This window comes from Leptopilina boulardi, unplaced genomic scaffold (assembly GCF_019393585.1).
Source record: "Leptopilina boulardi isolate dan_hultmark-lab unplaced genomic scaffold, ZJU_Lbou_2.1 LbouV2_149, whole genome shotgun sequence".
Taxonomy (NCBI): domain Eukaryota; kingdom Metazoa; phylum Arthropoda; class Insecta; order Hymenoptera; family Figitidae; genus Leptopilina; species Leptopilina boulardi.
The window spans coordinates 923,620-949,360 of NW_026137695.1; the positions used below are offsets into that span (position 1 = coordinate 923,620).

At 28.3% G+C, this 25,741-nt stretch overlaps 1 protein-coding gene across 1 annotated transcript in view; it reads left to right on the forward strand.

The window, feature by feature from the left end:
* Positions 1–25,741, forward strand: part of LOC127291641 (putative uncharacterized protein DDB_G0282133) — a 41,477-nt gene that overhangs the window by 9,907 nt on the left and 5,829 nt on the right. Inside the window, exons 5-18 of the mRNA XM_051320842.1 lie at positions 3,358–3,417; positions 4,986–5,183; positions 7,739–8,054; positions 8,991–9,096; positions 12,612–12,682; positions 14,311–14,385; positions 16,122–16,220; positions 16,711–16,803; positions 18,190–18,243; positions 18,590–18,637; positions 19,934–20,026; positions 22,117–22,164; positions 22,540–22,647; positions 23,445–23,498. Coding sequence (XP_051176799.1) covers positions 3,358–3,417; positions 4,986–5,183; positions 7,739–8,054; positions 8,991–9,096; positions 12,612–12,682; positions 14,311–14,385; positions 16,122–16,220; positions 16,711–16,803; positions 18,190–18,243; positions 18,590–18,637; positions 19,934–20,026; positions 22,117–22,164; positions 22,540–22,647; positions 23,445–23,498 — 1,423 coding nt within the window. The remainder of the gene's footprint in view (positions 1–3,357; positions 3,418–4,985; positions 5,184–7,738; positions 8,055–8,990; positions 9,097–12,611; positions 12,683–14,310; positions 14,386–16,121; positions 16,221–16,710; positions 16,804–18,189; positions 18,244–18,589; positions 18,638–19,933; positions 20,027–22,116; positions 22,165–22,539; positions 22,648–23,444; positions 23,499–25,741) is intronic.

The following is a 25,741-nucleotide window of genomic DNA, read 5'->3' on the forward strand; positions in this document are numbered from 1 at the left end:
TAATGCCATTTGGCAGAGGCGTATATATAATTGTTTTTTCGTGTTGGATTCCTGATGATTTACAAAACCCTTTTTAAATTCTTCACACAAAATTCAAGGCCGTTATCAGTACGGACTTTTTAGATTTTTCCCAGATTGGTTTTCGATTTCTATTTTCCATTTTTTGAATTCCCTCAATGCAGCACCCTTGTACTTAAAAAATCTCACGAAAACGTATCTGTTTGCCTTATCAATTATGCAGAGCATGTACCTCTTCTTTCCTCAGCTTTGAATGTCTACAAAACCCATAAGATCTGAATGAACGAGTTCTAAAATAGTAATTATTCTTATTTCCATCAAGACAGGAATCACTTGTCGTTAGTAAACTTTCCTCCAAATTTAATCATATGACTGAATCAGTATTTTTCATTTATAAGATTTTGTGTTTACTCACGTGCATCATCTTTTAATGCTATAAGTCAAGCGATTGTGATTTCGTTTCTTTTTGCACTACTTAATACTTACTTTTGCCTGCTCAGTGTTAATTACAAATACAGGGTGTCTAACGGTCAGGGAAAGACAGGGAATTTTTTTCTTAATCCTTGTTAGACACCCTGAAATACGATTTTTTCTTTTGTTATTATTAAAATATTTCCATCTTTGTTATTAAGGGGTGCGTTCACGTAACTCTCACTCTCACTTAAAAATTTATCACCCTCACTCAAAAATTTTTCAATCTCACACTCACTCATAAAATGTTTATTGTGTGAATGTGAGAGTAACAGTGAAAAAATTATGAATGAGAATGAGAGAGAAAAATTTGAATGAGAGTAAAAAAATTATAATTGAGAATGAATGGGAAAAATTGAGTGAGAGTGAGTGTAAAAAATTTTTGAGTGAGGGTGAGATTTAAAATTTTGAGTGAGAGTGAGATTAGAAAAAAATTACTCTTCCTCAAAAAATTTTCACTCTCACCCTCACTTAAAAATTTTTCAATCCTACTCTCACTCAACAATTTTTTAATATCACCCTCTCATAATTTTTTCACTCTCTCTCATATAAAGGTTGAAATCTATGCCAAAATCAAGCAAAAAGCTCCTATGTACTTTTTCAAAATGTGCAACTTTCATTCCACGAATATGGCTCCCCCACCACTTGCTAAAACAATGCAAAAACTGTTTTTTACTTTTTTAATAACCAGAACAAATTTTCATATTTTCAAAAAGTGTACCGAAACTTTTTGCTTGTTTTTTACCAAAGATTTTAACCGTTAAATATGCACACCCTTTACATTGAAAAAAATTTGCTTCGCAATTATAACTATTAACCATAGCAACTTTAAATCTAGTCAGAGTAATCAAGAATCCTAGTCGATTCAGTTATGTAGCTTAATTAATATTGTCAAAGTCGATTTAGTAGAATTGACCCCTTGTTTCCGAGTTATAATAACTAAGATTTTTGGTTAAAATGACATGTATGTATAGCCAATTTTGCTAAAGTTTATTTAGTAATTCTAGCCAATATAACTAAGATACCTGGTTATTTTGATAATGTTTCCTAGTCACTCTGACTAATTGTCGAAATAAACTTTGACCAAGATTGCCTAGTGGCTTTCTCTCGTAACTAGGCAAATCAGTCAATTCCTGGTATACGGGTGTTAGGAATTTTTTTCAGTGTATATAAAGCAACAACTTTCGTTAAACAAACCCTCTTTGTTATTATTAATAAGTTCCCACTTAACTCCCTTGAGTTTAAACCTAAGATTCTTTAGCTTACGGAATAATCTTCAGGTTAAGGTGAGCTGTAAATGTCCTATCTACCGTAAGCTGCAGTGTAAGATTGTAGTCAGCTTACATTTAAGCTTGCTATAACTTTACTGTAAGCTTCCCCTAAACCTTCTGTATACAGTAAGGTTATAGTAAGCTTAACTGTAAGCTGACTACAATTTTACACTGCAGCTTACGGTAGATAGGACAATTACAGCTCACCTTAACCTCACCTGAAGTTTACTCTGTAAGCTAACTAATCTTAGGTTTAAACTCAAGGAAAGCTTACAGCAAGATATTATACTGTGTGGTTTGTTTCACTAACAAAATACCCTAATTAATTTTTAGCACTAAGAAAGTATTTTTCGCTTCGAAATTGATCACAGATATGGAATTAACTGAATTCATTTTTACACTAACGGTTCCTTTACTATATATATCTAATATCTAATATATCTATATATCTAAAAACGTAACTGAAAAGCGGAGGAACTCGGTAAGTGGAGAATTAGCATAAATTCACAGTACGAAATTTACTATCTTTTGGTGCGTATAATTGTAAGAGCGATCTCTGCATGTGTATTTCCTTGACGTGAGAGATCTTACGTCTTTCTGACATTCTGGGTCGCGCCTTACGCAAATTCATCTTCACCTGATTTGATAACTGACCATAAATCAACTTCCATAAACATCATTTTCATTTGGTATGGCCAAGCAGCGAAATTTACACTATTTAATTTTTCAATTCTTGTGTGTTCCGACATTGTTTACTTTTCGAGCACTATTTGCAGGATAAACAAAAATTATGCCTTACCGACCAAAAAAAGCAAAATTTACAGACTGTCGCTATACTATTTTTAGCAGCAGAAATGTTAAAGATTTGAAGGCTAATTCAGATTAAGAGATTATATTTTTTGAAATATCAACCTCTAAAGATTAAGAACAGACAAATTTCAATTAAAGAGAAAATTATGATAGACCCGTAATGGCAATAAATTCATTAACTATTATAATTAGTTTTAATTCTTGATTTCTTATTGGTAATCAAGGATTTGTTTTGAAATCGGTTTATTTACATAAGATGGTATTTCTTATAAGACCTATTTACCGTTGGGGTGATGTTCAATTCTCAATTTGAAATTAAGATTTTTTCTTTGAAAATTTTTATTTTCATTTATTCTGATATAGAATTTCTGAAAAAAGTGAATCTCCTCCACTCTCATGGTGGGATTCGAATAAATGAAAACAAAAATTTTTAAAAAAATATCTTACTTTAAAATTAAGTATATAACATCAACCCATTGATAATATGAATTGGTCTTATGAGAAATACCATCATATTATAGTTAGTATTGGTGAATTCTCAAAATATATTCGGCTATTCAGTTTCACAGGTTTGTGTGTGAATCACTAATTTAGATACACAGACTATCCTGGAACAATAAAATTTAAACAGTACTTTTCAGTACCAATTTTGGTCGCTATGACAAGATCAATTATTTTCATTACGTGTCTACTATTAGTTTCTCTCTGCTTCAACTGAAAAATTTATTCATTAAATGATTTTACAATAGTTTTAAAAATTAAGATTACAAATTAAATTTTTTTACAGATGACCTTTCAAAATTTTGACATTAAAATCATGACTTTTGGAGTTGAAGTTGACAAAAAAGTAAGAACAGAATTTATTTACAATAATTTTTAAAAAATTAGCACTTAGTAAAAAAACAGTAATTCGTCATAGTTGTATCGCATCCGCGGTAACTTATTATTAATTGTAATAACTGTGCAGTAAATATCTCGTATATCTGGTCACGTAAAACTACCGATACTGTCTAAAATCTTTATAGTTATTAACGATATTAAGTTACAGTACATATCTCGTGTAACTGATCAGGTAAAACTATAACGCTATTGTCTAAAAATTTTCATACTTTAATTTCATTTAATATTTGTCAAACATTAATATTGTGAAACAAAATACACTGTGAGAAATGAGACTAGGTTAATACAGCCAGAAAAAAGTAGTTGCATGAAATATATTTACAGAGCATATAATTACTGATTAAATAAACCAGAAATGTAGTTTTGTTTTCAACTACAAATGCCTATTTTCAGCAACGTGAAATGACATGGATAACGATACCTTGGAGGTCCAGGTTTCAGTAAATAAAATTTTTGTTTTGTCTTTATGATAATTTACATTTGGTTTGTTCAAATATTTATTGTTTTCAATTTCATGTGACTAATTATAATTGAATTAATTGGAACAGAAGAAGCCTAAATCCATTTCTTTTTCTAAAAATACTTCTTTATTGAAATGTTGAATTTAAATGAAGTCCAACAATCTGGTAAAATATTACATAGGTTTCTAAATTGTTATTCCATTAAATAGCACATTCAAATTTTCGTTCCGTGCGGAAACAACAAATTCTTAGTATAAAAGAGAATAAAAATTGATCAAATTCGCTTGAAACACATTACTCACGGGAATTCCAAGTCACTAATTACGAATCTGACATCAGATTTTAGAAATTCAATATGGATTTGCGTGAAACTTGTTATTCAGGGTTTTCCGGGTCGATGATTAAGAATTTGACATTAAATTCGTTGTCACTGCCTTCAAAAATACCCCAGTTGAGAGTTTAAAACGAAATTAATCAATTTTTAAAAATATTTTCGCTAAATTGAATCGTCCATTTTGAATTTTCTAAATCTGATGTTATTCGTTACCAATGACTCCAAAAACTCCTGAGTAACAAGTTTCAAGCAAAGCTGCTTAACTTTATTAAAAGTTTATTTTGACTGTCTAGATGACATTCATTATTAAATAATAATAATCTAATACTTAAAAGAAAAACCGTTTTTATTGATTCCTGAACAATTTTGTTTTATAGATTTGTTTTGTTTCTGCATTAACTATTTCAATCATATAGAATTAATTTGATTTCGTTTTTATAACTTTTTTGACTATTTACAGTCAATAATTAATCAATGATGCATTTCTGAATTTAGTTTTCAAGTACAGTCCTGGTTGTAGTAACCAGTTATCTATGTCATGGTAGCAAATTATTTTCTGATTAATTCACAATTGGATTAGTAGTACATTTATCACTATTTCATTTGGAGAGAGAGGGGGGGGAGTATTCTAAATGTTAAAAAATATACTGTATGTAAAAGGTTTTCTAAGTCTAAGGTAATAATCTGACATTTATGCTTCTTCATTAATGATCATTATAGGCATGCATAGCATTTTATGCAATATATACGAAGTTAACTTCATCATTACGGCTGAAAATTTTCGAAGAAATTAAAAAAATTAATTCTTTCAAGAATTTAAAATTAATTATTGGACCATACTGTTGTGAAATGCTTGAGGACGTACGACGTGCTTTCGAGGACGTGGAATTCACAAGTTCATGGGTTCATTTTATTGAGGTATTTTTAATAGCTGTATTATTATACTGTACGGATAAAGAAAGTCTATCTACATTATTTTGAAGTCGAACGGAGATATTTAGTGGTGTGCAAAAAGCTCGAAACTCAATGGAGATTTTTCGAGCTTTACGTTTTTCGAGTCGAGCGCTATTAATTCGAGCTCGAGTCGAGTTCGAGTCGAGCCAAGCTGTATAAAAAACTCGAAAATTTTCGAGTACTCGAACGCTTTCGAGTACCCGAATATTTCGAGTACTCGAGTAACTTCGATCACTCGAGTAAATTCGAGTACTTGTGTAAATTAAATTTGAATATTCGATTGTTTGTAAGCTATTTACTATTTTTTCATGAGTTTGTAATTTCAAATATGTAGTCATTCATTTATCTGTTGATTAATTTAGTAATTTTTGCAAAACAATAAAAATTAAACGTTTAATATGCTCAAATTCATTCGAGAACTCGAAAACTTCGAGTCCTCGAATTCACTAGAGTACTCAAAAATTTCGAGTTCTCGAATTTACTCGAGTGCTCGATACCTCGAGTCAAGCTCGAGCTCGAAAAAATGTCGGCTCGACTCGGCTCGAAATTCGAGCTTTTTGCACACATCTAATAGTAGACATGCTCAATCGATTTGTAGAAAAAAATTACCAATTTTAATTATTTATATGCTAAATTGTAGATAGTACGATTTTTGTTTATTGAAAATTTTTATTTTCAGTTTTTTATGATTTTGAATAATTAATTGTAGAAATTTGAAAAAAAATGCTTAAATTAAAGTTAAATAATTTTAAAAAATTGTCATAATGAAATTGACATTTGTGAGGAAATCAAATTTTAATTAGTTTTAATTTTACTCGTGATTATTCTTAAATTTAAATTTCCACAATTTTTATTAATTTTCACTAACAATTATTCAAAATATTTTTTTTATAATTCATAATAAAAAGACACTCGCTATACTTTTAAAATTTTATTATTATTATTATTATTATTATTATTTCTATTTATTAAAAAAGTTTTTTCGTACAAATAATATTTTATCATATAGCAGTTTTAATATTGTTCAAAAAGTAGGTTCAGATGGGGTAAATTGGGACAAGAGGTGTTGGAGCTTAATTTACAGTTTTAATATTAAGTTCAACGTCAATATTTTAAAATTAGATCACCTACAAGAGGTTCTCAGTATTGCCAAGCTTTTATCTTGACAATCGGCAGAAAGATAATTCAAGTTATCGCTTAATGCATAAAAACTTGAAAATCAAAATGAAACTGTTTCAGTATTTTGTCTCGCATTTTAAAGAAAGCAGACTTAAAAATCATACAAAAATTTTTCTTTTCCCTTATGACTCCCATAACAGAAATTCACTTTAATTTTTCATTTTTGTCAATTTGATTAATAATAAAAATCTGTCCCCATTTACCCCAAGAATTTGAAAACTCAGGGTAAATGAGCACAACTGGTTATTATTATCCAAATTGACAAAAATGAAAAATTAAAGTGAATTTTTGTTATGGGAGTCATAAGTTTAAGTCTGTTTTTTACAAATGCGACACGAAATACTGAAATAAAAAAAAATTTCAATTGATTCAACTATTAAATATCTACTACAATTTTTTTAAGTTTTTTCATCTCTTTAGGGTATGTGGGCAAAGGAAGTTTTTTTGTGGTTTGAAACTTTCTCTGAAATAAATAATGATTTCGGGTTAAAATTTTGGAAAAATGATTTCGTTTTGTACAAGGAATCTTGTTGTTCTACTCATTTAATATAACTTCACGCAAAAATAATAAAAATAAAGCAATAAATAGTAAAATAATGTGTTTTATCATCGTTCATTCAGCGGCCACTCGCTCGAATTGGCGCTGTTTACTGGACCACTGACACTCAAGCAACGTCTCTGTATGGGCCGCCATGTTTCTTTTCCTTTTCGTTTTAAAATGTCACGTTTTAAACATTTTTAATTTTTTAATAATTTATTTTAATATAATTTAATTTAATAATTCAATTTTTAAAAATTTAACTCAAAATTATGTATTTTTCGGAGAACAGCGAGATTATGCTATGCTATGCTGTCCCCATTTACCACAAATTTTATAAAATTTTCTAAATCTTGGGGTACATCACAGATAAAACCTTAACTCAAAATGATAGCGTATGCTACTCATTTTGATAAGCAGCAAAAATGAGTCAGGTTGGTGGCGCCACTGTCTATGTCGTTTAGCATTGACTCATTTTTGCTGCATTTCAAAATGAGACTAAGTTTTTTCTGTGGTGGGAACAGTCAGTTTCATGCATTTAAAGCTTAGCTTAATTTTTTTCTGCTGCATAAAATTAATCCTGGGAATGTAAATAATAACTTAAAAAAATAAACCCGCAAATATTATCTTTTAAAGGAAGAAACTTACGTAATTTGTGAAAAATTTGGATTTTGTTCACATTTACCCCAACTGACCCTATTCATTTTTATAATTATTGATTATCGATCACAGTCTGATTTAAAAACATTAAGTTATTGATTCAAATAATACCTTCAGAAATGTTTTGACATACATATTACAGATTCTTGTCGAAAAATGGGTTGAACTTGAAATCGGACATGTGTCACAGCACATATTGTCCTATTTTGCATGCATTCCCTTAATACCACCTCGAGATTACTTTAATGCAGTAAGGACAATTCAAGATATGGTTCATCAATCCCTAACAGACCAAACTGAACAATTTGTTAAGGATATTTGTGATACAATTATTTGGGGAACAAATTTTGTTCCTCTTTTTGATAGTATTCACGAAAAATCAAATGATTTAATTGAATTAAATAACATTAGACTGCGAACGAAATTATTGAACTCCAAATTTACAGAAGAGTTTATTGGTAACATTCTTTCATTTCATTGATTTTAAAGGATTTGTATGCATTGTGACTCGGGTTTAACAGATTCTCTGAATTGACAATAATGAGATGGTAATTAAACGATATCACAGAAAAAAACGAGTCTCTTCTTGTTGCAAATAACAGGTAAGGTAAGGAACTCCGACTTGAGGTTTTATAAGAAAATAGGAAATTTTATTACTAAGTTTAACAAACAAGCAACCAAAACATCCGATGAACCCAAGTCACAGTGTATACCTATTTATATATATATATATACCCAATGGGCACACTTGTTCATAAGACGTCCTGAGGATGTCTTTTTGCGAACGTCTTTTGGACTTCTATTAAAGACGTCTTTTTGACGTTAGAGAGTGTTAGAGACGTTTTTAATTTGGCCCCGTATGGTATATCTTAACAACGTGAATAATATCTCTGAGGTATGTCCAAAAAAAGGTTTTATGTCTGCTCAAAAAGATGTTTTTAGCATGTCTAAAAGACGTTCTTTCAGATTTTGAAAATAGAAAATTTTTCATAAAAATAACTTTTAAATTTTATTTTCTAAGTTCAACGTATACACCGAAACTGTTTAAGATGAATGTTATATAAATTTTTTAAGTTCAATTCATTTTATTGAAAAATAAGTTCGTAATCTTTTTGAAGACTTTTATCTGTCTCAGATGGCTGAGACGCTTTAGGCGTAGAGTTTCAACCCAACATTGCCCCTTTCCGCGTTGACCGGGTTTACTGGGATGGGTGACTATGAGGTGTTCCACGCCAAATTCGAAGACCATCTGCAATTGCATCTCCGATTTTTTTAAAACTTTTTTTTCTTTTAGTACTAATTGTGACTAGCTTTCATGATTTTTTCAAATTTTTTTAGCAAGCCGTTTTCGAGATTTGAATTTTATAAAAAAAAAATATTTTTTTCTTTTTTAGATAAAATAAATGCTTTAGCAAATAATCAATCGAGTCGAGAAAAGGAAGTAAAATCTATGATTCAAAATTGTATGATAGACACCATTCAACGTCTCAACAAGAATGCGTAAATAAATGATTTCATTTTTTGTATTTTTTCTAGTTTACATTTAGAACCTACTTACACTGTAAAGAAAATGTTTAAGAAGTTAATGGCAACCGGAGTGGAGAGTAAAAATGAAATTTACTTCAAAAGTGAGTTAATCATTAAGGGGGAAAACTCGTGTAAAACAACATTTAAAAAAAATTTTTTTTGATTTAAAAATTAATTTACTATCTGTAGAATATGATCCTTTATTACTAATCTATAATTAGATGTATGAATGTCCTTTAGTACCTAAGCATAAGTTTAGCACTTCAGATGCTACCAAATGCAGATAACTATGAGCACGAGATCCCTCTATTCTTTCGGTTTCTTGTCAATATAATTTTATTAATTGTCATTAGAAAGCACCATAAGCAAGTAATAGTAAATCTTTGTTTTAGTGCAATATTTTTTTTCGAATACATAACGTCTTCAAGGCCAATTTTTAACCGATTTTAATCAAACTTACCACAAATCTTCTTTATTTTACTGGCTATTGCATGACAAGCTCCTTTTTTTAAAAAATTTTTTTAATAATTATTCTTGAACATTATTTATAAGAAAAAAAAGTAATTTTTTTCAAAATAGTCCCAAATTTTCAAAAAAAAATTTTTTTTAGTTTTCTCTTCTTCATGCAAAACGTATTTGCGTATTTTAATAAACAAAATTTTTTCATGAAGCTTATATTACGTACTTCAAGGTATGCTTTAGTTTAATTCAATAAACTTTACCATAGTTTTAAAAAAAATCCTTAAAAAATGTACATTTACACGAGTTTCCCCCCTTAAATTAATTTCCTATCACAAACTCACAGTCACTAGGTATAAAATTAACTCGTAAAGCATTAATTCCTTCTCTCTTAAACTCCAAATGTGAGCAACTTATATAAATATAGTCCCCTTTGAAGTTAAAATTTAACTTTCTTTTTACAGTGTAAGATCCACTTAGTTTTATTTGTATTTCTTATAAGCCAACACAGAAAAAAACTGAACACTGATTTTAGAATATCTACTTAAATTAAGTGGAAAATATTCTTACAATAATAACAATATTCTTATTGAAAGAATTAATATTTCTAGGCTCCTATTTAAGTAGGTATTCTAAAATCTAGAATATCGTTTTTCTGTAATCATAAAATGAGTAGTGTATGCTACTCACTTGTACGTGAAGTAGGGTGTACATCTACAGCAATTAATATTTTATAGTTATGTACGTTCGTTGTATACCCTACTTTTATACTCCTAAAATCTTAAAATTTGCAAAAACAATTGAAATAATCTTTTGAGACCATCAATACCACTACAAACTGGTAAAACACTGCAAATATCAAAAAAATGTTGTGTTTAATAGTATGTAATTTCTTTTCTTCAAATTATAGCGTTTAGGAGTATGAAAATAGGGTAGACAACGTGTATAACTATCAATGATTATGAATTACTGTAGAGCTTACTTTACGCTTTTTCATGAAAAAATGGGAAATTTAATTTTCTTTTTGGATTCAAAGTAGGATCTGAATCTATTCAAGTTATAGCCTTGTTTAAGACTGCTACAACCTAACAGACTCTGAAAATTCAAGTTCAAAGTAGGGCTTAAAATTGGACTGGAGTTGTCCAACAGCAAAAGTTGCGGACGAAATAAAAAATATTGTTACTACAAAATATAATTTATCAAAATTATATTTGTAATACCTGTATTTTTATTTTTAATAAAAGTATTTCAGAGCAAAAAGACCAAAAGCCTTCTTAAAGCGCTTTAAGAACGTTTTATGCCTGCCAATTTAAGGTTCTAAAAACGTTTCAAGAATATTTTTTAGTTTTTTGAGATAATTGCAACTTAGAAAAAAAGTCGTAAATTATTTAAAGACTTTTGGGGTTGCTTATTACGAATTTACAGTCAGATTTTTGAAATTCAAAATGGTGGATCTAATATTACAGACGAAAATATTACAAATTAAACAGATTTTGCTTGAAACTTTTTACTCGAGGGTTTTTGGAGTCGCTGATTACAAATTAGGAGTCAGATTTTATAAATTCAAAATGGCGGGTCCAATATGGCGGATAAAAAAAATAAAAATCTAACTGAATTATATATTGGAGACGCCATTTTGAATTTGTAATATCTGACTTCGTATTCGAAATCAGAGACCACAAAAACCCCCTAGTGACAAGTTCCAAGCTGATCAAAATGTTTTTTTATTTTTTTCGTCCGCCATATTGAATCTGTCATTTTTAATATTTAAAATCTGACTTCATATTCGTAATCAGCAACCCCAAAAACCCCTGAGATTTGAATTCAGCGTAAAAAATACATTAAGAAACGTTCTTACTTTTTCGCGTCCAACTGTTAACATGAATTTGTCTTCCTGTGCTATAAATGTTGCATTTGTGCGGTCATGCTCTCCCATGAAATATTTATGATAAAAATATACATAATTCAAGGAGATTGTATCGCTTGACTGAACTAGTCAAAAGAATAACCATTTTTCTCGGATTTGACTCACTTTGTAATTAGAAAATTAGAAAAGATTGAATTAGATTAAAATATATGTCAAAATTGTGAGTTTTTAACCGAGATCACCACTTCTCTTTTTTTTGAAGTAAAAATTAAGAAATTAATTAAAAATCATTGAAAAACATCAATAAAAATACATACAAATTATCACTATTTTATAACACTAAAATTAGAATTTTTAGAAAATAAAATCTTTTATAATTAACAATTAAATTTTTTTGCAAATTTCAGAGATTGTCGCTTTAATTAGACAATTTGATTGAATCGCAATTGCTTTGGGGTTTTCTCCCCACAAAGTTATATAAAATAAAATTTTTTATAAATAATAATTAAAAATTGAATAAAGCTAATAATAATATCATGGTGGTGATCTCGCCACAAGTGTATATATTCAGAGAAAAACACAATAACTTTTAAAACACTTAAAAAATCGCAAAGTAAACCACACCATGACATTCAGAAGACTGAAATTAATAAAACATAATTACGTTAAATTTTTTTTGATGAAATTTTTTCTCAAAATAAAATCACAAAAATTAAAAAAATAAGTTGTGAAATAAGTTTCGATTTCAGTAATCACTCTGTCATTCGGTTGCTTCTTCTTTAATCGGATCGAAACTTAGGGCATATACAGGGTGTTCCAAAAGTATGAAAACTTGCAAATATCTCGAAAAGTACGCATTTTCGTGATGCTTCTTTTTTCACTGTTGGGCCCGGGGACCAATTTTTTGGCTTCAAAAATGTAGATCTTTTTTTGGGAACAACTTGTGCTTTGATTATTTTTCACGAAAATGCGTATTTTTCGAGATATTTATAAGTTTCCATACTTTTGGAACACCCTGTATGCACACTGCTATAAGAGACATTTACGTGAAGCGACAAATTTCTAAGTCAGAGAATACGAAAATAAAAGCCAAATGGTGATCTCACCCCACTCTACTCTATACTTATACGTATTTGAAATATGTATATTTAATTTTTTTTAGACTAGACGTAAAAGGTGCTATATTACAAATTGAAAAATTTACAAGAAATTTTATAAGTTTGCCAAAAGCAGGTGAGACTTTATTAAAACATTATTTATTGTAGTAAATATATAATTTTTATTTTTGAACATTTATACCCAAGTAACACGTCATATTACTGGAGTGCTATTTTGTAACTTCACTTCACTTTCACTTTACTTCACCTCCACTTCATTCTGGTTTAAATGTGATTGTACTTCACTTTGTATTATTTTGAAATTAAATTTCCTAATGCGTTTTTTACAAAAAGTAAATATTCTTAAATATAATTGTGATAAACATATTTAATCGATTAGTAATAATATTTTTTAATGGTCTATTATTATTATTATTATTATTATTATTATTATTTTCAATTGTAATGCCGAATCAGCTTCTGTGCTCTATGGATACGTTGCTCGTGTTTAGAGCAAATATTATTAGATTATATTAGAGGTGTGCAAGAAGCTCGAATGTCGAGCCGAGACGAGCCGAAAATGAAGTGAATGTGAAGTGAAATGAAAGTGTTACGAAAGTGAAGTGAAAGTGAAGTGAAGTTGCAGAATAGCACCCGTGTAATGTTAAAATATCCGCCTGATAGTAATATTACAAGGAAATGTTACCGTAATATATAATATACACTTCGATGGATTGTCCTGAAATTTTATAGGCTTATTACAGTCATCAATGCCTAAAATCAGACACAAGGGTTTCCAAAATTATCCACATTTTTTTATGTCACTTTTTCAAAAATTCAAAAATACGTTTTTTAACCAAAACTTTTTTTACACTGTAAATATAATTTTTTGTCCAAAAAACTTATTTCTCGCATTAAAATAAATTGATTAACCTATATAATGTCTATATTTTACTTAAAATCTATAAATTATATCATTTTTTAATTTTTGAAAAAAAACTTTGTTCGTATTTTTTTAAAAAACTGTTTTTTTTATGAAAATTATTAATAAATTTTGTCAAAACCGTATTCCTGGCATGAAAACGAATCGATTGATGTGTATAAAGTTTACATTTTACCAATATTTGTAAAATTGATCGCTATTTTAGCTGTAATCCTTCTTTTAATCTTGAATATAAGTGTATCATGATGAGAAAGCTAAATGGCCATGAATTGAACACTTTGCTTATATTCGTGTTATATTAAATTAATGTTACCGAAATATTACAATAACATTACGACGTAATATTACTGTAGGGGAGGATGAGGCAAAGATAGTTAGTTGCCGAAAATACGTCTTACCTAACTATTCATGTCCCATCCTCCCGTAATGTTATTGGAATATTACAGTAACATTTCCCTATAATATTACCATAAGGAGGACATTTTAACATTACATTAATATTATGTGATACTTGGGTGATTGTGTTTCATTGTCAAATTGTTTTGAAATAGATCCATGTATTATTTTTTTATTTTAATTATGAATGTTTATAAAATTAACCCCCCTTCATCACCGCCAAATATTAATAAAAGTCAAAAAATTTGTTGGGTTACATATTGTTTTGAAAAAAATTGATTTTTCAAGTTGGGACATTACACATAAAAAGTCTCATATATGAAATGTATCTTTTTGAAAATAATATACAATGAACTATCTGTAATTACTATATTTAAAAGTACCTAATTTTTAAAATGCTTATAAGAATTTATTTTTGCTAATAGAGATTTTGAATATCAAAGAAAATTATTGCCTTAAGGAATTAGAGGGGAAGATTTCAAACCCGAAACGGAAAGAAGGTATAATTTATACTTATTTACACAGAGAAAAAAATCAAGCGAATATAGTAGTAGAAACAGTGAAGGCGCTTGTATACCTCACCGATCCCAAGTATACTTCTGTCGTGTACCATTGGAGTAAAAGAAACAAATGATATTTCTGTCTCTTTTACTCCAATGGTACACGACGCAAGTATACTCTGGATCGGTGAGGTATACAAACGCCTTAACTCTACTACTTTCGGGCGTGCGCTTTCTACGATATTCGTAGAAGAACATACCCAATTTACAAGGTCCTATACCAAAAGAGTAACAGATCCCTGCCAAATATCGTTGAAAGCGCACGCACGAAAGTAGTATAGTATATATCTACTATATTTGGTTGATTTTTTTCTTCGTGTAGTACCCGGTTATTCATTATATTATAAAAATATCTTAAAGATATAGATATATCCAAATAATTCTGGTATTGTGTATAACTTTGCGTGATTTTTTGTCAAATTAGTATGTGAGTTAAGTTCAGAGATGGCAACCGAAACCGATAACCGAAAAAACAGAAATTTTTAAGAAACCGAAAACAAAAAATCGATACCCTTATTATAAAAATTTAAAAACCGTTATTTCGAAACCTAAATTTTATTTTTTCTGTTTTTTTCGGTTTTAATAATCGGGTAGAACAAATCGAAGAAAATTTAATAAAAAATGTTTTGATTTCTTACAATTCTGCACAAAAAAGAATTTCTAAAAATGTGAAATCGATTGAAATCTTAAATTTCTGGAAGTCCATGGAAAATGATTTTCCTTAATTGCGAGCTCTAGCTGATCAAGTAATATCAGTTTCAGCAACCCAAGTAAGCGTAGAACGCTTATTTTCAAGTCTTAAGTTTGTATTATCTCATCTACGTAGCAATCTTTCTTCACATATATACACTGAGAGACCTTTTGGACTGCAGCGGAACAAGGTAAGTGACAGCAGCGCCACTATGGTTTTGGTGTGCGGCGGTAAAATTTTGGGAGCGTGACTGTCCAAAATGTTAGTGAGTAGCTCACCGAAGTTGTGGGGACGCCACCTTTGGTTTGTAGCTGTACAACTTTTTGGCAGACACGCGCCCAAAAATCTACTACAGCAGCCCAAACGTAGTCTCGTAGCTTACCAACAGAATGCTCCGCAGCCGCCTGTCGAAAGTCGGCTACGGTGCAAAAGGTCTCTCAGTGTAGGAAAATGTGTTACTCATTTGTCAAAATAAATTATTTGCTGCAAAAAATTAATATAAAATTTCAAAAAATAATTATTTCTGTTTTGAAAATTCTACATTTTGTTTAACTATTAAGAGTTTTAATGTTCATACTTATAATATAAATTTATAAATAAATTATGAGTAATTATAATACATTTATTTTGTTCTAAATAATTCAAATCCATAAATATTTTTATTCATATTATTACTAGAGGGAAACAATTAAAAAACCGAAACCTAAAAAAACCGAAATTTTTGACATTAAAAACCCAAACCGGAACCTTAATCTTTTAAGAAAAAACAGAAACCGCAATACCCATACCGAAAAAATTTCGGTTGCCATCCCTGGTTAAGTTAGAACAGTTTCATGCTAATGCAAAAATACCATGTGATAGAATTAACCAGAATTATGACAGTAATTCGAAAAAAGTTCTTTCAGTAGACGTAAAGTACACCGAAATCGAATTACTGTTACACATAAAAATTAAAATTTTAGTAAATGAAGTATTATTATTATAGGAGAAGAACAATGTAAAAATATTAATCTTACGAAGAAAAAAGGAAATAAAAACCCTACAGGAGGCAAAAAATCAAATGTTAAGGCAGCAATAAGATCAAGTAAGAATATTGTCTAACATAAAAAATACATGTGACTCTTTGTAACAAGAAATATTTTAGTCCTAAAATATTAACGGTTATGGTTACGATCATTTTACCATATTAATAGTGAACGGGAACAAGCCTATTGCATCAATTCTTATCAAAAGTTATGTTTATTATATTATTTATTATATTATATTATTTATATTATTTATTATATACATAAAAAATTATGTAATGAATATTAAAATTTATCATTAGTATATGCCTTGAGAGTTAATCCTTTTGTATGTATTTTCATTTCAAAACTAACAAACTCAACCTACAAATTTGTGGAGCCAAAATACTTATCATCACAAAGAGTCACACAAGAGAGGCGTTTTATTTCAAGTAACTTAGTTAACAATTATGCAGCTATTTTCTGAGAAAACAGAAAGATAAAAAAAATTTAGTTAAATTAAAAATATCAAATCTTTTTTTTAATTAAAAATAATTTAATTTATTACAGAATCTCAAGGCCCAAAATCAGCAAAAAAAAATATTAAAATATCTGAAGTCAGTGAAAAATCTAACGCTGAAATAAACATTGATGAAATAAGTGGTAATTAAGTTCATACCATATTAACTTCTTATTATAAAAAACTGCATAATATTCGTACATTATTTAAATTTGGTTAAATATTAATTACGATCTTCCATAAAGTAGGCAGTACCACAAAAATAATATATATAAGTCATTTTACGTGTAATGTCATGAGTTGAAAAATTGATTTCTCAAAAAATACTGAAACCTGTGGAAATTGTTGTCCTACTTGATGGTTAAATATTTCAAAAAATTTTTTTTTTACTTTTTTGAAAACTTGGGATGAAAAAAATTTTCATAAAAGATAAAATTAAAATAGAGGACGGTGTCAATCAAAACTGAGAAAATTGACCCCCCTACCTCATCCCAAGTTTTCAAAAAAGTCAAAAAAATTTTTTTGAAATATTTAACCATCAAGTAGGACAACAATTTCCACAGGTTTCAGTAGTTTTTGAGAAATCAATTTTTCAACTCATGACATTCCACGTAAAATATCTTATATGTATATAAAGTCCAAAATATTCCCAAAGTATGTGTAAACATATGTAATATTCCCAAAGTATGTGTAAACATATGTCAAAAATATGAACACTTGACTCTTTAAGAAGTCTATTATACAGTGGCGTTAAAAAATTTTGAACGATATGTTTTTGTATGATTTCTTTCAGATCTTTCGAATGGTATAACATTTTTTAAAAAAACTTAAATTGTTTATAAAAAAATCCATTAATTCAAACTTCATCTCAGGTTCGTTAGATGCGGAATTTTATGACTTTTCATTTTGAAAGTTCATATTTTCGGTAATTTTATTTGTTTGTAAAATATTTATTTTATTTTTATAATTATTAATTAATAAATTAGTTAATATCTCAAAAACAAAAAATAGACATTCTAATATTTTTAGTACTGAAAATATGCATTCTAAACTTTACAAAAAAATTAAAATATTAAAGAGAAATGTCAATTTTGACAAAAAGTCAAAAATATATTTATTTTTTAAAAAAGGTGTTTTTTAAATTTAAAAAAAATTTTTTTACAACATTCATAAAGAAAAAAGCCGGGCTCAAAATTATCCAGCCAACAGGATCATTTTGATCTTAAGCAAAAATGAGCCCAGGTTTTTATTGTGCGAAAGAACAGAAAAAACCGTTACATACATTGGCGCCATTTTTCCTGACTGTAACAAGTACCTTGCCCCCCTCACGATAAAAACGTTACGTATTTTTTTAATGGCTCCTTTATAGTTTTTGATAAAAGCTAACAATATCTTGTGGTTAAAGCACTCATCCATAGGGTCCAACTATGTTCCATTTTGTTTATATTAATAAAATATAGAGCTAAAATTTTTGTTTTAGTTTAAAAAATATAAAATTCACAAATAATAAGTAATATGCTATATTATAGATGCTCAAAACTCACAATCAGACAATGACAGAAGTTTGAACTTCGTTTTAGATGGTAATACAATTTTTTATGTTTTAAAGATTTGAGTATTATACCAAGTAGTTTTAAGTGACGAATAATAAGTAATATGCTTTGTTGTACACAGAGAAAAGATATATTTGTCTTAGAAACTTTTTATTTATTTGGAATAAATTTCATTTTGGTTTAAATAAAATTTTATTTGTCTCAAATATATATTTTATTTATGTTGAATAACATTTTTATTTAAAACAAATAAATAGGCTACTTGGTGATGAGACAAATATACGTTTATTCAACGTGATTTATTTATGATTTATTTGGTTCAAATAAATCATTTCTCTGGGTGTATTTGAAAATAATTTGTATTAATTTTTTATAGCTCCTCGAAACTCAGAAACTCCGGAAAATATAAATCAAAACTTAAGTGGTAATTTATATTATGTATTTTATATTATGTATGACAGGAAAAATTAAAATAACTGAAAATAGGATTTTGAAAAAACTCTACTTGTCAAATGATAACTTTAAACTTTAACGTTTTTTGCTATCTATAAGAATTAATCAATTTATTTATACCCAGCAAACCAGATATAAAATGTTATATAACTTGAAAATAACTGTTTGTTAGATCAGATGAAACAAGTTATTTATAGAATAATTATGTAAATATTTTGTAACTAAAATCTGGAATATTATTGCACCAATACTTATCTATCTGTTTCATATTGTAAATGTAACTGAATTCTGGAGTACTGTTACATAATAGTTATGGAACTGTTCTATAACCAAAATGTAACAAAATTCTGGAACACTGATATAAAATAGTTGTCGAACTGTTCTATAACTGAAATGTAACCAAACGATAGAATAATGTTATAATAGTGCTACATAATTATTTCATGAAGTAGATATCGCAGTAGATTATATACACTAACCAAGCAGAAATTTCGGTAAAATTTGTTAAATATAGTTTTAATTTCACATTTTCTATTTTCCGTTTAAATGAATTGAAAAATTTCTCTAATATGTATGATAAAACAAATATACTTATCCTTACTTAATTTGTTTTATAAATAAGTTTAGGTTAAATTATTAATGAAACGTTTTAAAATTTTTAGACAATTTTCTATAAATATTTTTATTTGTACATGAGATGTATCGATGTTCTATATTTGTTATATCTTTGTTATATTCGGGATGGAACGATATTGAACTAAACTAGTTACTAAATAGTTTTTAACAAGTTATATAAAAATTTACAAATTGATCTTTTAATGTAACACGGAGAGAAATAGATGGTACGGGGTACTATCTAGATAGTACCAGGTACCATATTTGATCTTACATATACGGACAGCAATCTAGATTCTATTAGTAACAATCCAGATTGTACGGAGTAACGTCTTGATTGTAGTGGGTAGCATAACCATACTTTTTGTAACATCTTTGATAGTACCGAGTAGCATAATGATAGTACCGGATAACATCTACTTTTTACCATCTTAAGATCATAAATTCTTACCATCTATTTCTCTCCGTGAACTATTCTATATTATGGTTTGCTGGGTACACTGTGATTATTTTTTATTAAAAATTATTTTAAAACAAAATTCGTAAAGAATTATGAAACTCTTTTTCTAACAGTTCAAAAAAATACAAAATTTGAGTCAAGTCTGAAATATCAAAAATTTTGTTTAATTGAAAATAATTTCATTTATTACAGACTCTCCAGACACAGAATATGCAGAAAATAATATAAATTTAATTAGATTAAGTGAGAAATCTAACGCAGAAAGTAACATTGATAAAACAAGTGGTAATTAAATTCCTTCTATATTTACATCTTATCAGATATATAAAATTACATAATAGATTAACACTATTTAAATTTGGTTAATCATAAATTATGATCTTCCATAAAGTTTACAATACCACAAAAATAATATATATATATATATATATCGCTGGGTTAGTGGAAAAAAAGGACACGTCGGATTTTCGTTGAAAAAGAGGACACGTCGCGTTTGAATTGAAGAAAAGGACACGTCGAATTATATATTTTTTTAAGAAAATTTAAGTTGGTAACACTTTTTTTGAGGTTGACATTTAAATATTTATTTATTTATCACTTAACTGAAATAAATTATATTGGTTAGAATGGTTAAAAATTAAATTATAATATTGAAAATTTAACCTTATAATGCTATCTTAATTAATATTTTTGTTTAATACAATTTTCAGTTTTCGCTAAGTTACAAAAATTAAAATTATATTTATCCTTATTAAAAGATGAAAGATGTATATGCAGCAAAAAATTTATAACTTCAAAAATTTTTCGGGTCGTTTATGTGTAAATTGATAAAAAAAATTTTGATTGTAGGAAATAAAACTTAAATATAAAAGACAAACATCATAAAATGAAATAACAATTTTTATTATTATTTTTTATATTTTATTGATAATCGGAAATCAATGATGTGAAGTTATAAATTTGACGAATTTAAAAGTGTTACCAACTTAAATTTTCTTAAAAAAATATAAAATTTGACGTGTCCTTTTCTTCAACTCAAACGCGACGTGTCCTCTTTTTCAACGAAAATCCGACGTGTCCTTTTTTTCCACTAACCCAGCGATATATATATATATATATATATATAAAACTATAAACAAAAGCACTATTACATCAAAAGTCTCAATAAACAATGTTTATCTTAAAAATATATCAGTTAACATATTTTTTCTAACGTTTTTATTCCAAATGAAAATTATATGTTATTTATAGAAATTGGTGAATTTGATAAATATATATTCCAAAAGTGAAATTAGATTATTTATTATCTTTTTAATTTCTTTCAATATAAATGGGTAATAAAATATGCTATTCTGCAATATCAAGATATGATAATCGAATTTTTATTCTGTTTCGGAATTCATTTCAACTTTTTTCTATCTTATTTAATTCTTTTTCAGTTAAATTTCAAAATTTCTAAAGTATATATGTGACCGGGTCTGAGATATAAAAATATAAGTAATTCTAAGACAAAAATCACTCTTTGTATTTTTCCTTGAAATAAAAAATTAAAAACTTATTAATTTTTCAAATTTAACGAAAAATTCTACCTAAATCCTCGAAGATGATCTCCAGGTATACCCGTCATCGGCGACCTGGTTGTCCAAGTGTTAAGGATATTTTCTCAAACCTCAAATATGAATGCCAAAACCATTAAAAAAAACTATGTTAAATGTAATTCTAATCGGGTTCGCTATAATTTTCCTTTAATCTACTCTCGAAAATACGTATGTATACTAAGTTTGAGCCCAATCGGTTAAAATGGCCAGATTTTAGAGGGGGGGACAAAATATTGTAGACAGACATGAGTGAAATCATAAGTGTTCCGTTTCGGTTCACTGCGTGAACGGAACCCTAAAAATATATAAAGAACATTTATCTAGGTTCTTTGAAATATAAAATGTTTGAAGAAATCTGTTTTAATTAGTAGTAAAACTTTAAACGCGTTTTTTTCGAAAAGTTGATTTTGGTCGATAGCACCGTTTTCTCAGACCCGGTCACATATACTATAAAAGTTCACGAGAATAATTTGTCACCTTCAGGCTTGTAGGGATAAAAAATCTTTTGACTTCTTTTTAAAATTTTTTTTCCATAGAATTAAATGGAATTGAATTTTATGGCTTTCTGTTTTTTAAGTGGAATTGATATAGAGGAAATTTTCCGAATTAGAAGGAAATAAAATTTTGAATTCCATTCAATTCCACCTTTCTTGTCTGGTACCTGTGTGAAACACGGCTTCTACCTGAATAATGAAAATAAGATGACCAAATTCACGAATAATAAGTACCTAATATGCATTGTTGTAGTTGAAAATAATTTTCATTATTTCTTTACAGCACCTCAAGACACAGAAACACCAAAAGTTCTAAATGAACACTTAAATGGTAATTTATATCGCATTATACATATATATAACAGGGAAAATTAAAATAACCAAAAATGGGATTTTGTAAAAACTCTAGTTGTCAAATCTCAATTTTATACTTAAATGTTTTCTTTCTCTTTATTCAAAATAATTTTAAAAACAAAATGTTAATATGAAAGATTAAATTTGATAGTTGCATTTGAAGAGAAATTATAAACATTCAAAACATAAAAATATTTAAAAATTTAACAATTCATAACTGTTAAACGACTATATAAAAAATGTGGAAAATTTATGAAGCTTTTTTTCTAACAGTTAAAAAAAATAAGAAATTCGAGACAAATAAAAAATTTAAAAAATTTTTTTTAATTAAATATGTTCTCATTTATTACAGACTCTCAAGACCAAGAATATGAAAATTCAGAATATGATGAAAATTTTATAAATATATCTAGAATTAGTGAAAACTCATACGATGAGGAAAACAATAATCAAATAAGTGGTAATTAAATTTATATTATATATATAGGGGAGGATGGGGCAAGGATAGTTAGGTAAGATATTTTTGGATCTAGCCGTGAAATTTAAACTGGCATCGGAAAAAGAATAGTATCGTTGGAAAGCCTGTTTATTTAGCTACAATTTTGCTATACATTGTTTTCTTGTAGATTGCAATGCCTTCGAGATAATATTGGAAAAGTAAAAAAAAAATTTTAACTATCCTTGCCCCACTAGTGGGGCAAAGATAGTTGAAAATTTGTTTTTACTAAGAATGATACAAAAAATCATGAAATTTGATTTTCCATTGTTTCAAGGCTTTTTTCGAATTATCACAAATTTTTAGTACAAAAAAAATTTTTTTTTAAAAAACGAATATGATATTCGTTTTCAGCACAAAATTTTACACCAGAAAACATTTACGCAACCAAATATATTTAATAAATTATATCCGCAAAAATAAGATTGAATAATAAAAATAAGGTGAAAATATTTTAGCAAAACTGAGATGTAACACAAATGGGCACGTAGCTTCTACAAATAGTGTCCCCGCAAGCTCAAATTTTTACTGTCATCTTTTGGTGTTAAGACGAGTGTACATGATAAATGACCCGTTTTTTTGACGAGCCGTTTCTGAATTAGAGCCACTAACTATCCTTGCCCCTTAACTATCCTTGCCCCATCCTCCCCTATATATGACAGAAAAGATAAATAATACTGAAAGTAAGATTTTGATAAAATTCTTGTTATATAAATAATGTGTGTTTTCTCTTTATTCAAATGATTTTTATAACATTACAGATGTTCAAAACTCACAATCAGACAATGGCGGAAGTTTTAAACTCGTTTTAGATGGTAATACAATTTTTATATTTTCATTATATTTCCCGTGTGGAAAAGTGATGTGGGCCCCCAGTGGAGGCCTTATGGATCGCCCTCATGTCATGAGATGACATGCTCATGGGCCCTCACGTTTGCCCTTGAGTTTGCCCTTGAGTTTGCCTTAATGTTTATTAATCAACAATATTATTAATAATAGTTAATTAAAAATAAATAATCTTAAATTATGAATAATAACCTATTTATTTACTAATTCTTCCAATTTAAATTAAATTCTTACTCAAATTGAATTAATTAATTTTTTTAATTAACTGTCGGATATAATTAAAAGTAATAATAAATTAATTAATTAAAAAATTAAAAAATATGTTATGGTCGGATATTTTCATTTTTCAACTAATTCATACATAGAATTAATGATTAAACGCAAACCTCAGAAATAAATAAATCTAACGCATGGGGGGAATCGAACCTACGACCTACGGATTATGAGTCTAACGCTTTACCAACTCATTTAGTTAAAGTTAAGATATTAAATTATATTTTCCAATCAAATGCAATTTATAAAATATAATTAATTATATGCTTTATGATTATTATCATGAATCATCCCAGGTAAATTTTCAAAAAAAGTGAAAATATATTTTTATTAAAAACGTTTTTTTCGTTGTTCTGAATCATTGTAAACATTAATTTTTTGGTGATAAAAAAATATTTGACTTTTGAATTTAGAAAATTTTGCTATTCGATCATGTGGGCGATCTATACGGGCCCTACGTTGGCCCTCATGTCTCTTGCCATATGTGAGAGTGTTTTTTTTTTAAAGTTTAAATATATTTTTATTAAAAACGCGTTTTTTGTTGTTCTAAATCATTGTAAACATTAATTTTTTGTTGATAAAAAAATATTTAACTTTTGGACTTAGAAAATTTTGCTAAACGATCATGTGGGTAATCCATGCGGGGCCCCTACGTTGGCCCTCATGGATTCGCCATATGGATCAGCCCTCATGCGCCCCCGCCGGGGGCCCCGAAGTCTTGGGGGCAAGATCGTGGCATTTTTCACACGGGTTCATTTAAATTAAAAGCATTTTCTATGAAGTCGTAAAGTGATCAAAAAATATACCTATATGTTTTTTGATAATTACGTTGTGAATATTTAAAAACCCATTATTTGATTAAATTTTTTGAGAAGGATTGTAATTGGTGCCTATTAATGTATAAATTTCATATAATCAACTTCATTTAATCATTTTATTAATATTTAACAAAATTTTCAAATAACCGCGCCACCTAACCCCAAATGTACTTTTGAGATATTTATTAATTTAAAAAAAAAACTGTTAATATAAATCGAAATTTTTTTTGTTTCTTAATAACAAATGTATAGAGCTCAAAACTTAATATTTGTGCTCTTCTACAATTCATTTTTTAAAGAGATATCACAAAAAAATTAAGAGGTTAAAAAATTACTTTGGAGTGCCAAATATCAAGTGCATTAAATACTTTAACTTCCCTGTTGAAAATTCCTATGTGAGAACACATATGGGATCCCATCCAGGATCTCTTGTGAGTTCTTATGTGGGTTCCCGTACAGGTTCACACATAAGATCCTGTATGAAAAGGTTCCTGGGATGAACTTGCGTGAGATCAAGCGCACGATCTTATGTCTCTGTAAAAGCAATAACACAGGATCCCATGAGGTTTCCTGTGTAGGTTCCTATATGAACAACACGATAAATAGGAACACACATGGGATCTTATCCGAGATCTTGTATGAGTTCTTACATAGGTTCTCACATATAAGAAGATTAATAGCATATATATAAAAGCATTCTATAAAATCTTATTAAGCTGCTATTAATCTTCTTATATGTGAGAACCTATGTAAGAACTCATACAAGATCTCGGATAAGATCCCATGTGTGTTCCTATTTATCGTGTTGTTCATATAGGAACCTACACAGGAAACCTCATGGGATCCTGTGTTATTGCTTTTACAGAGACATAAGATCGTGCGCTTGATCTCACGCAAGTTCATCCCAGGAACCTTTTCATACAGGATCTTATGTGTGAACCTGTATGGGAACCCACATAAGAACTCACAAGAAATCCTGGATGGGATCCCATATGTGTTCTCACATAGGAATTTTCAACAGGGTTGAATGAAGAGAAAAATTAATTTAACTTAACACTTTTGAATAAACTCAAGTGCGCCAAGCAACCCCTGCGCCAAATAGCCCCGGTCTCCCCTAAATA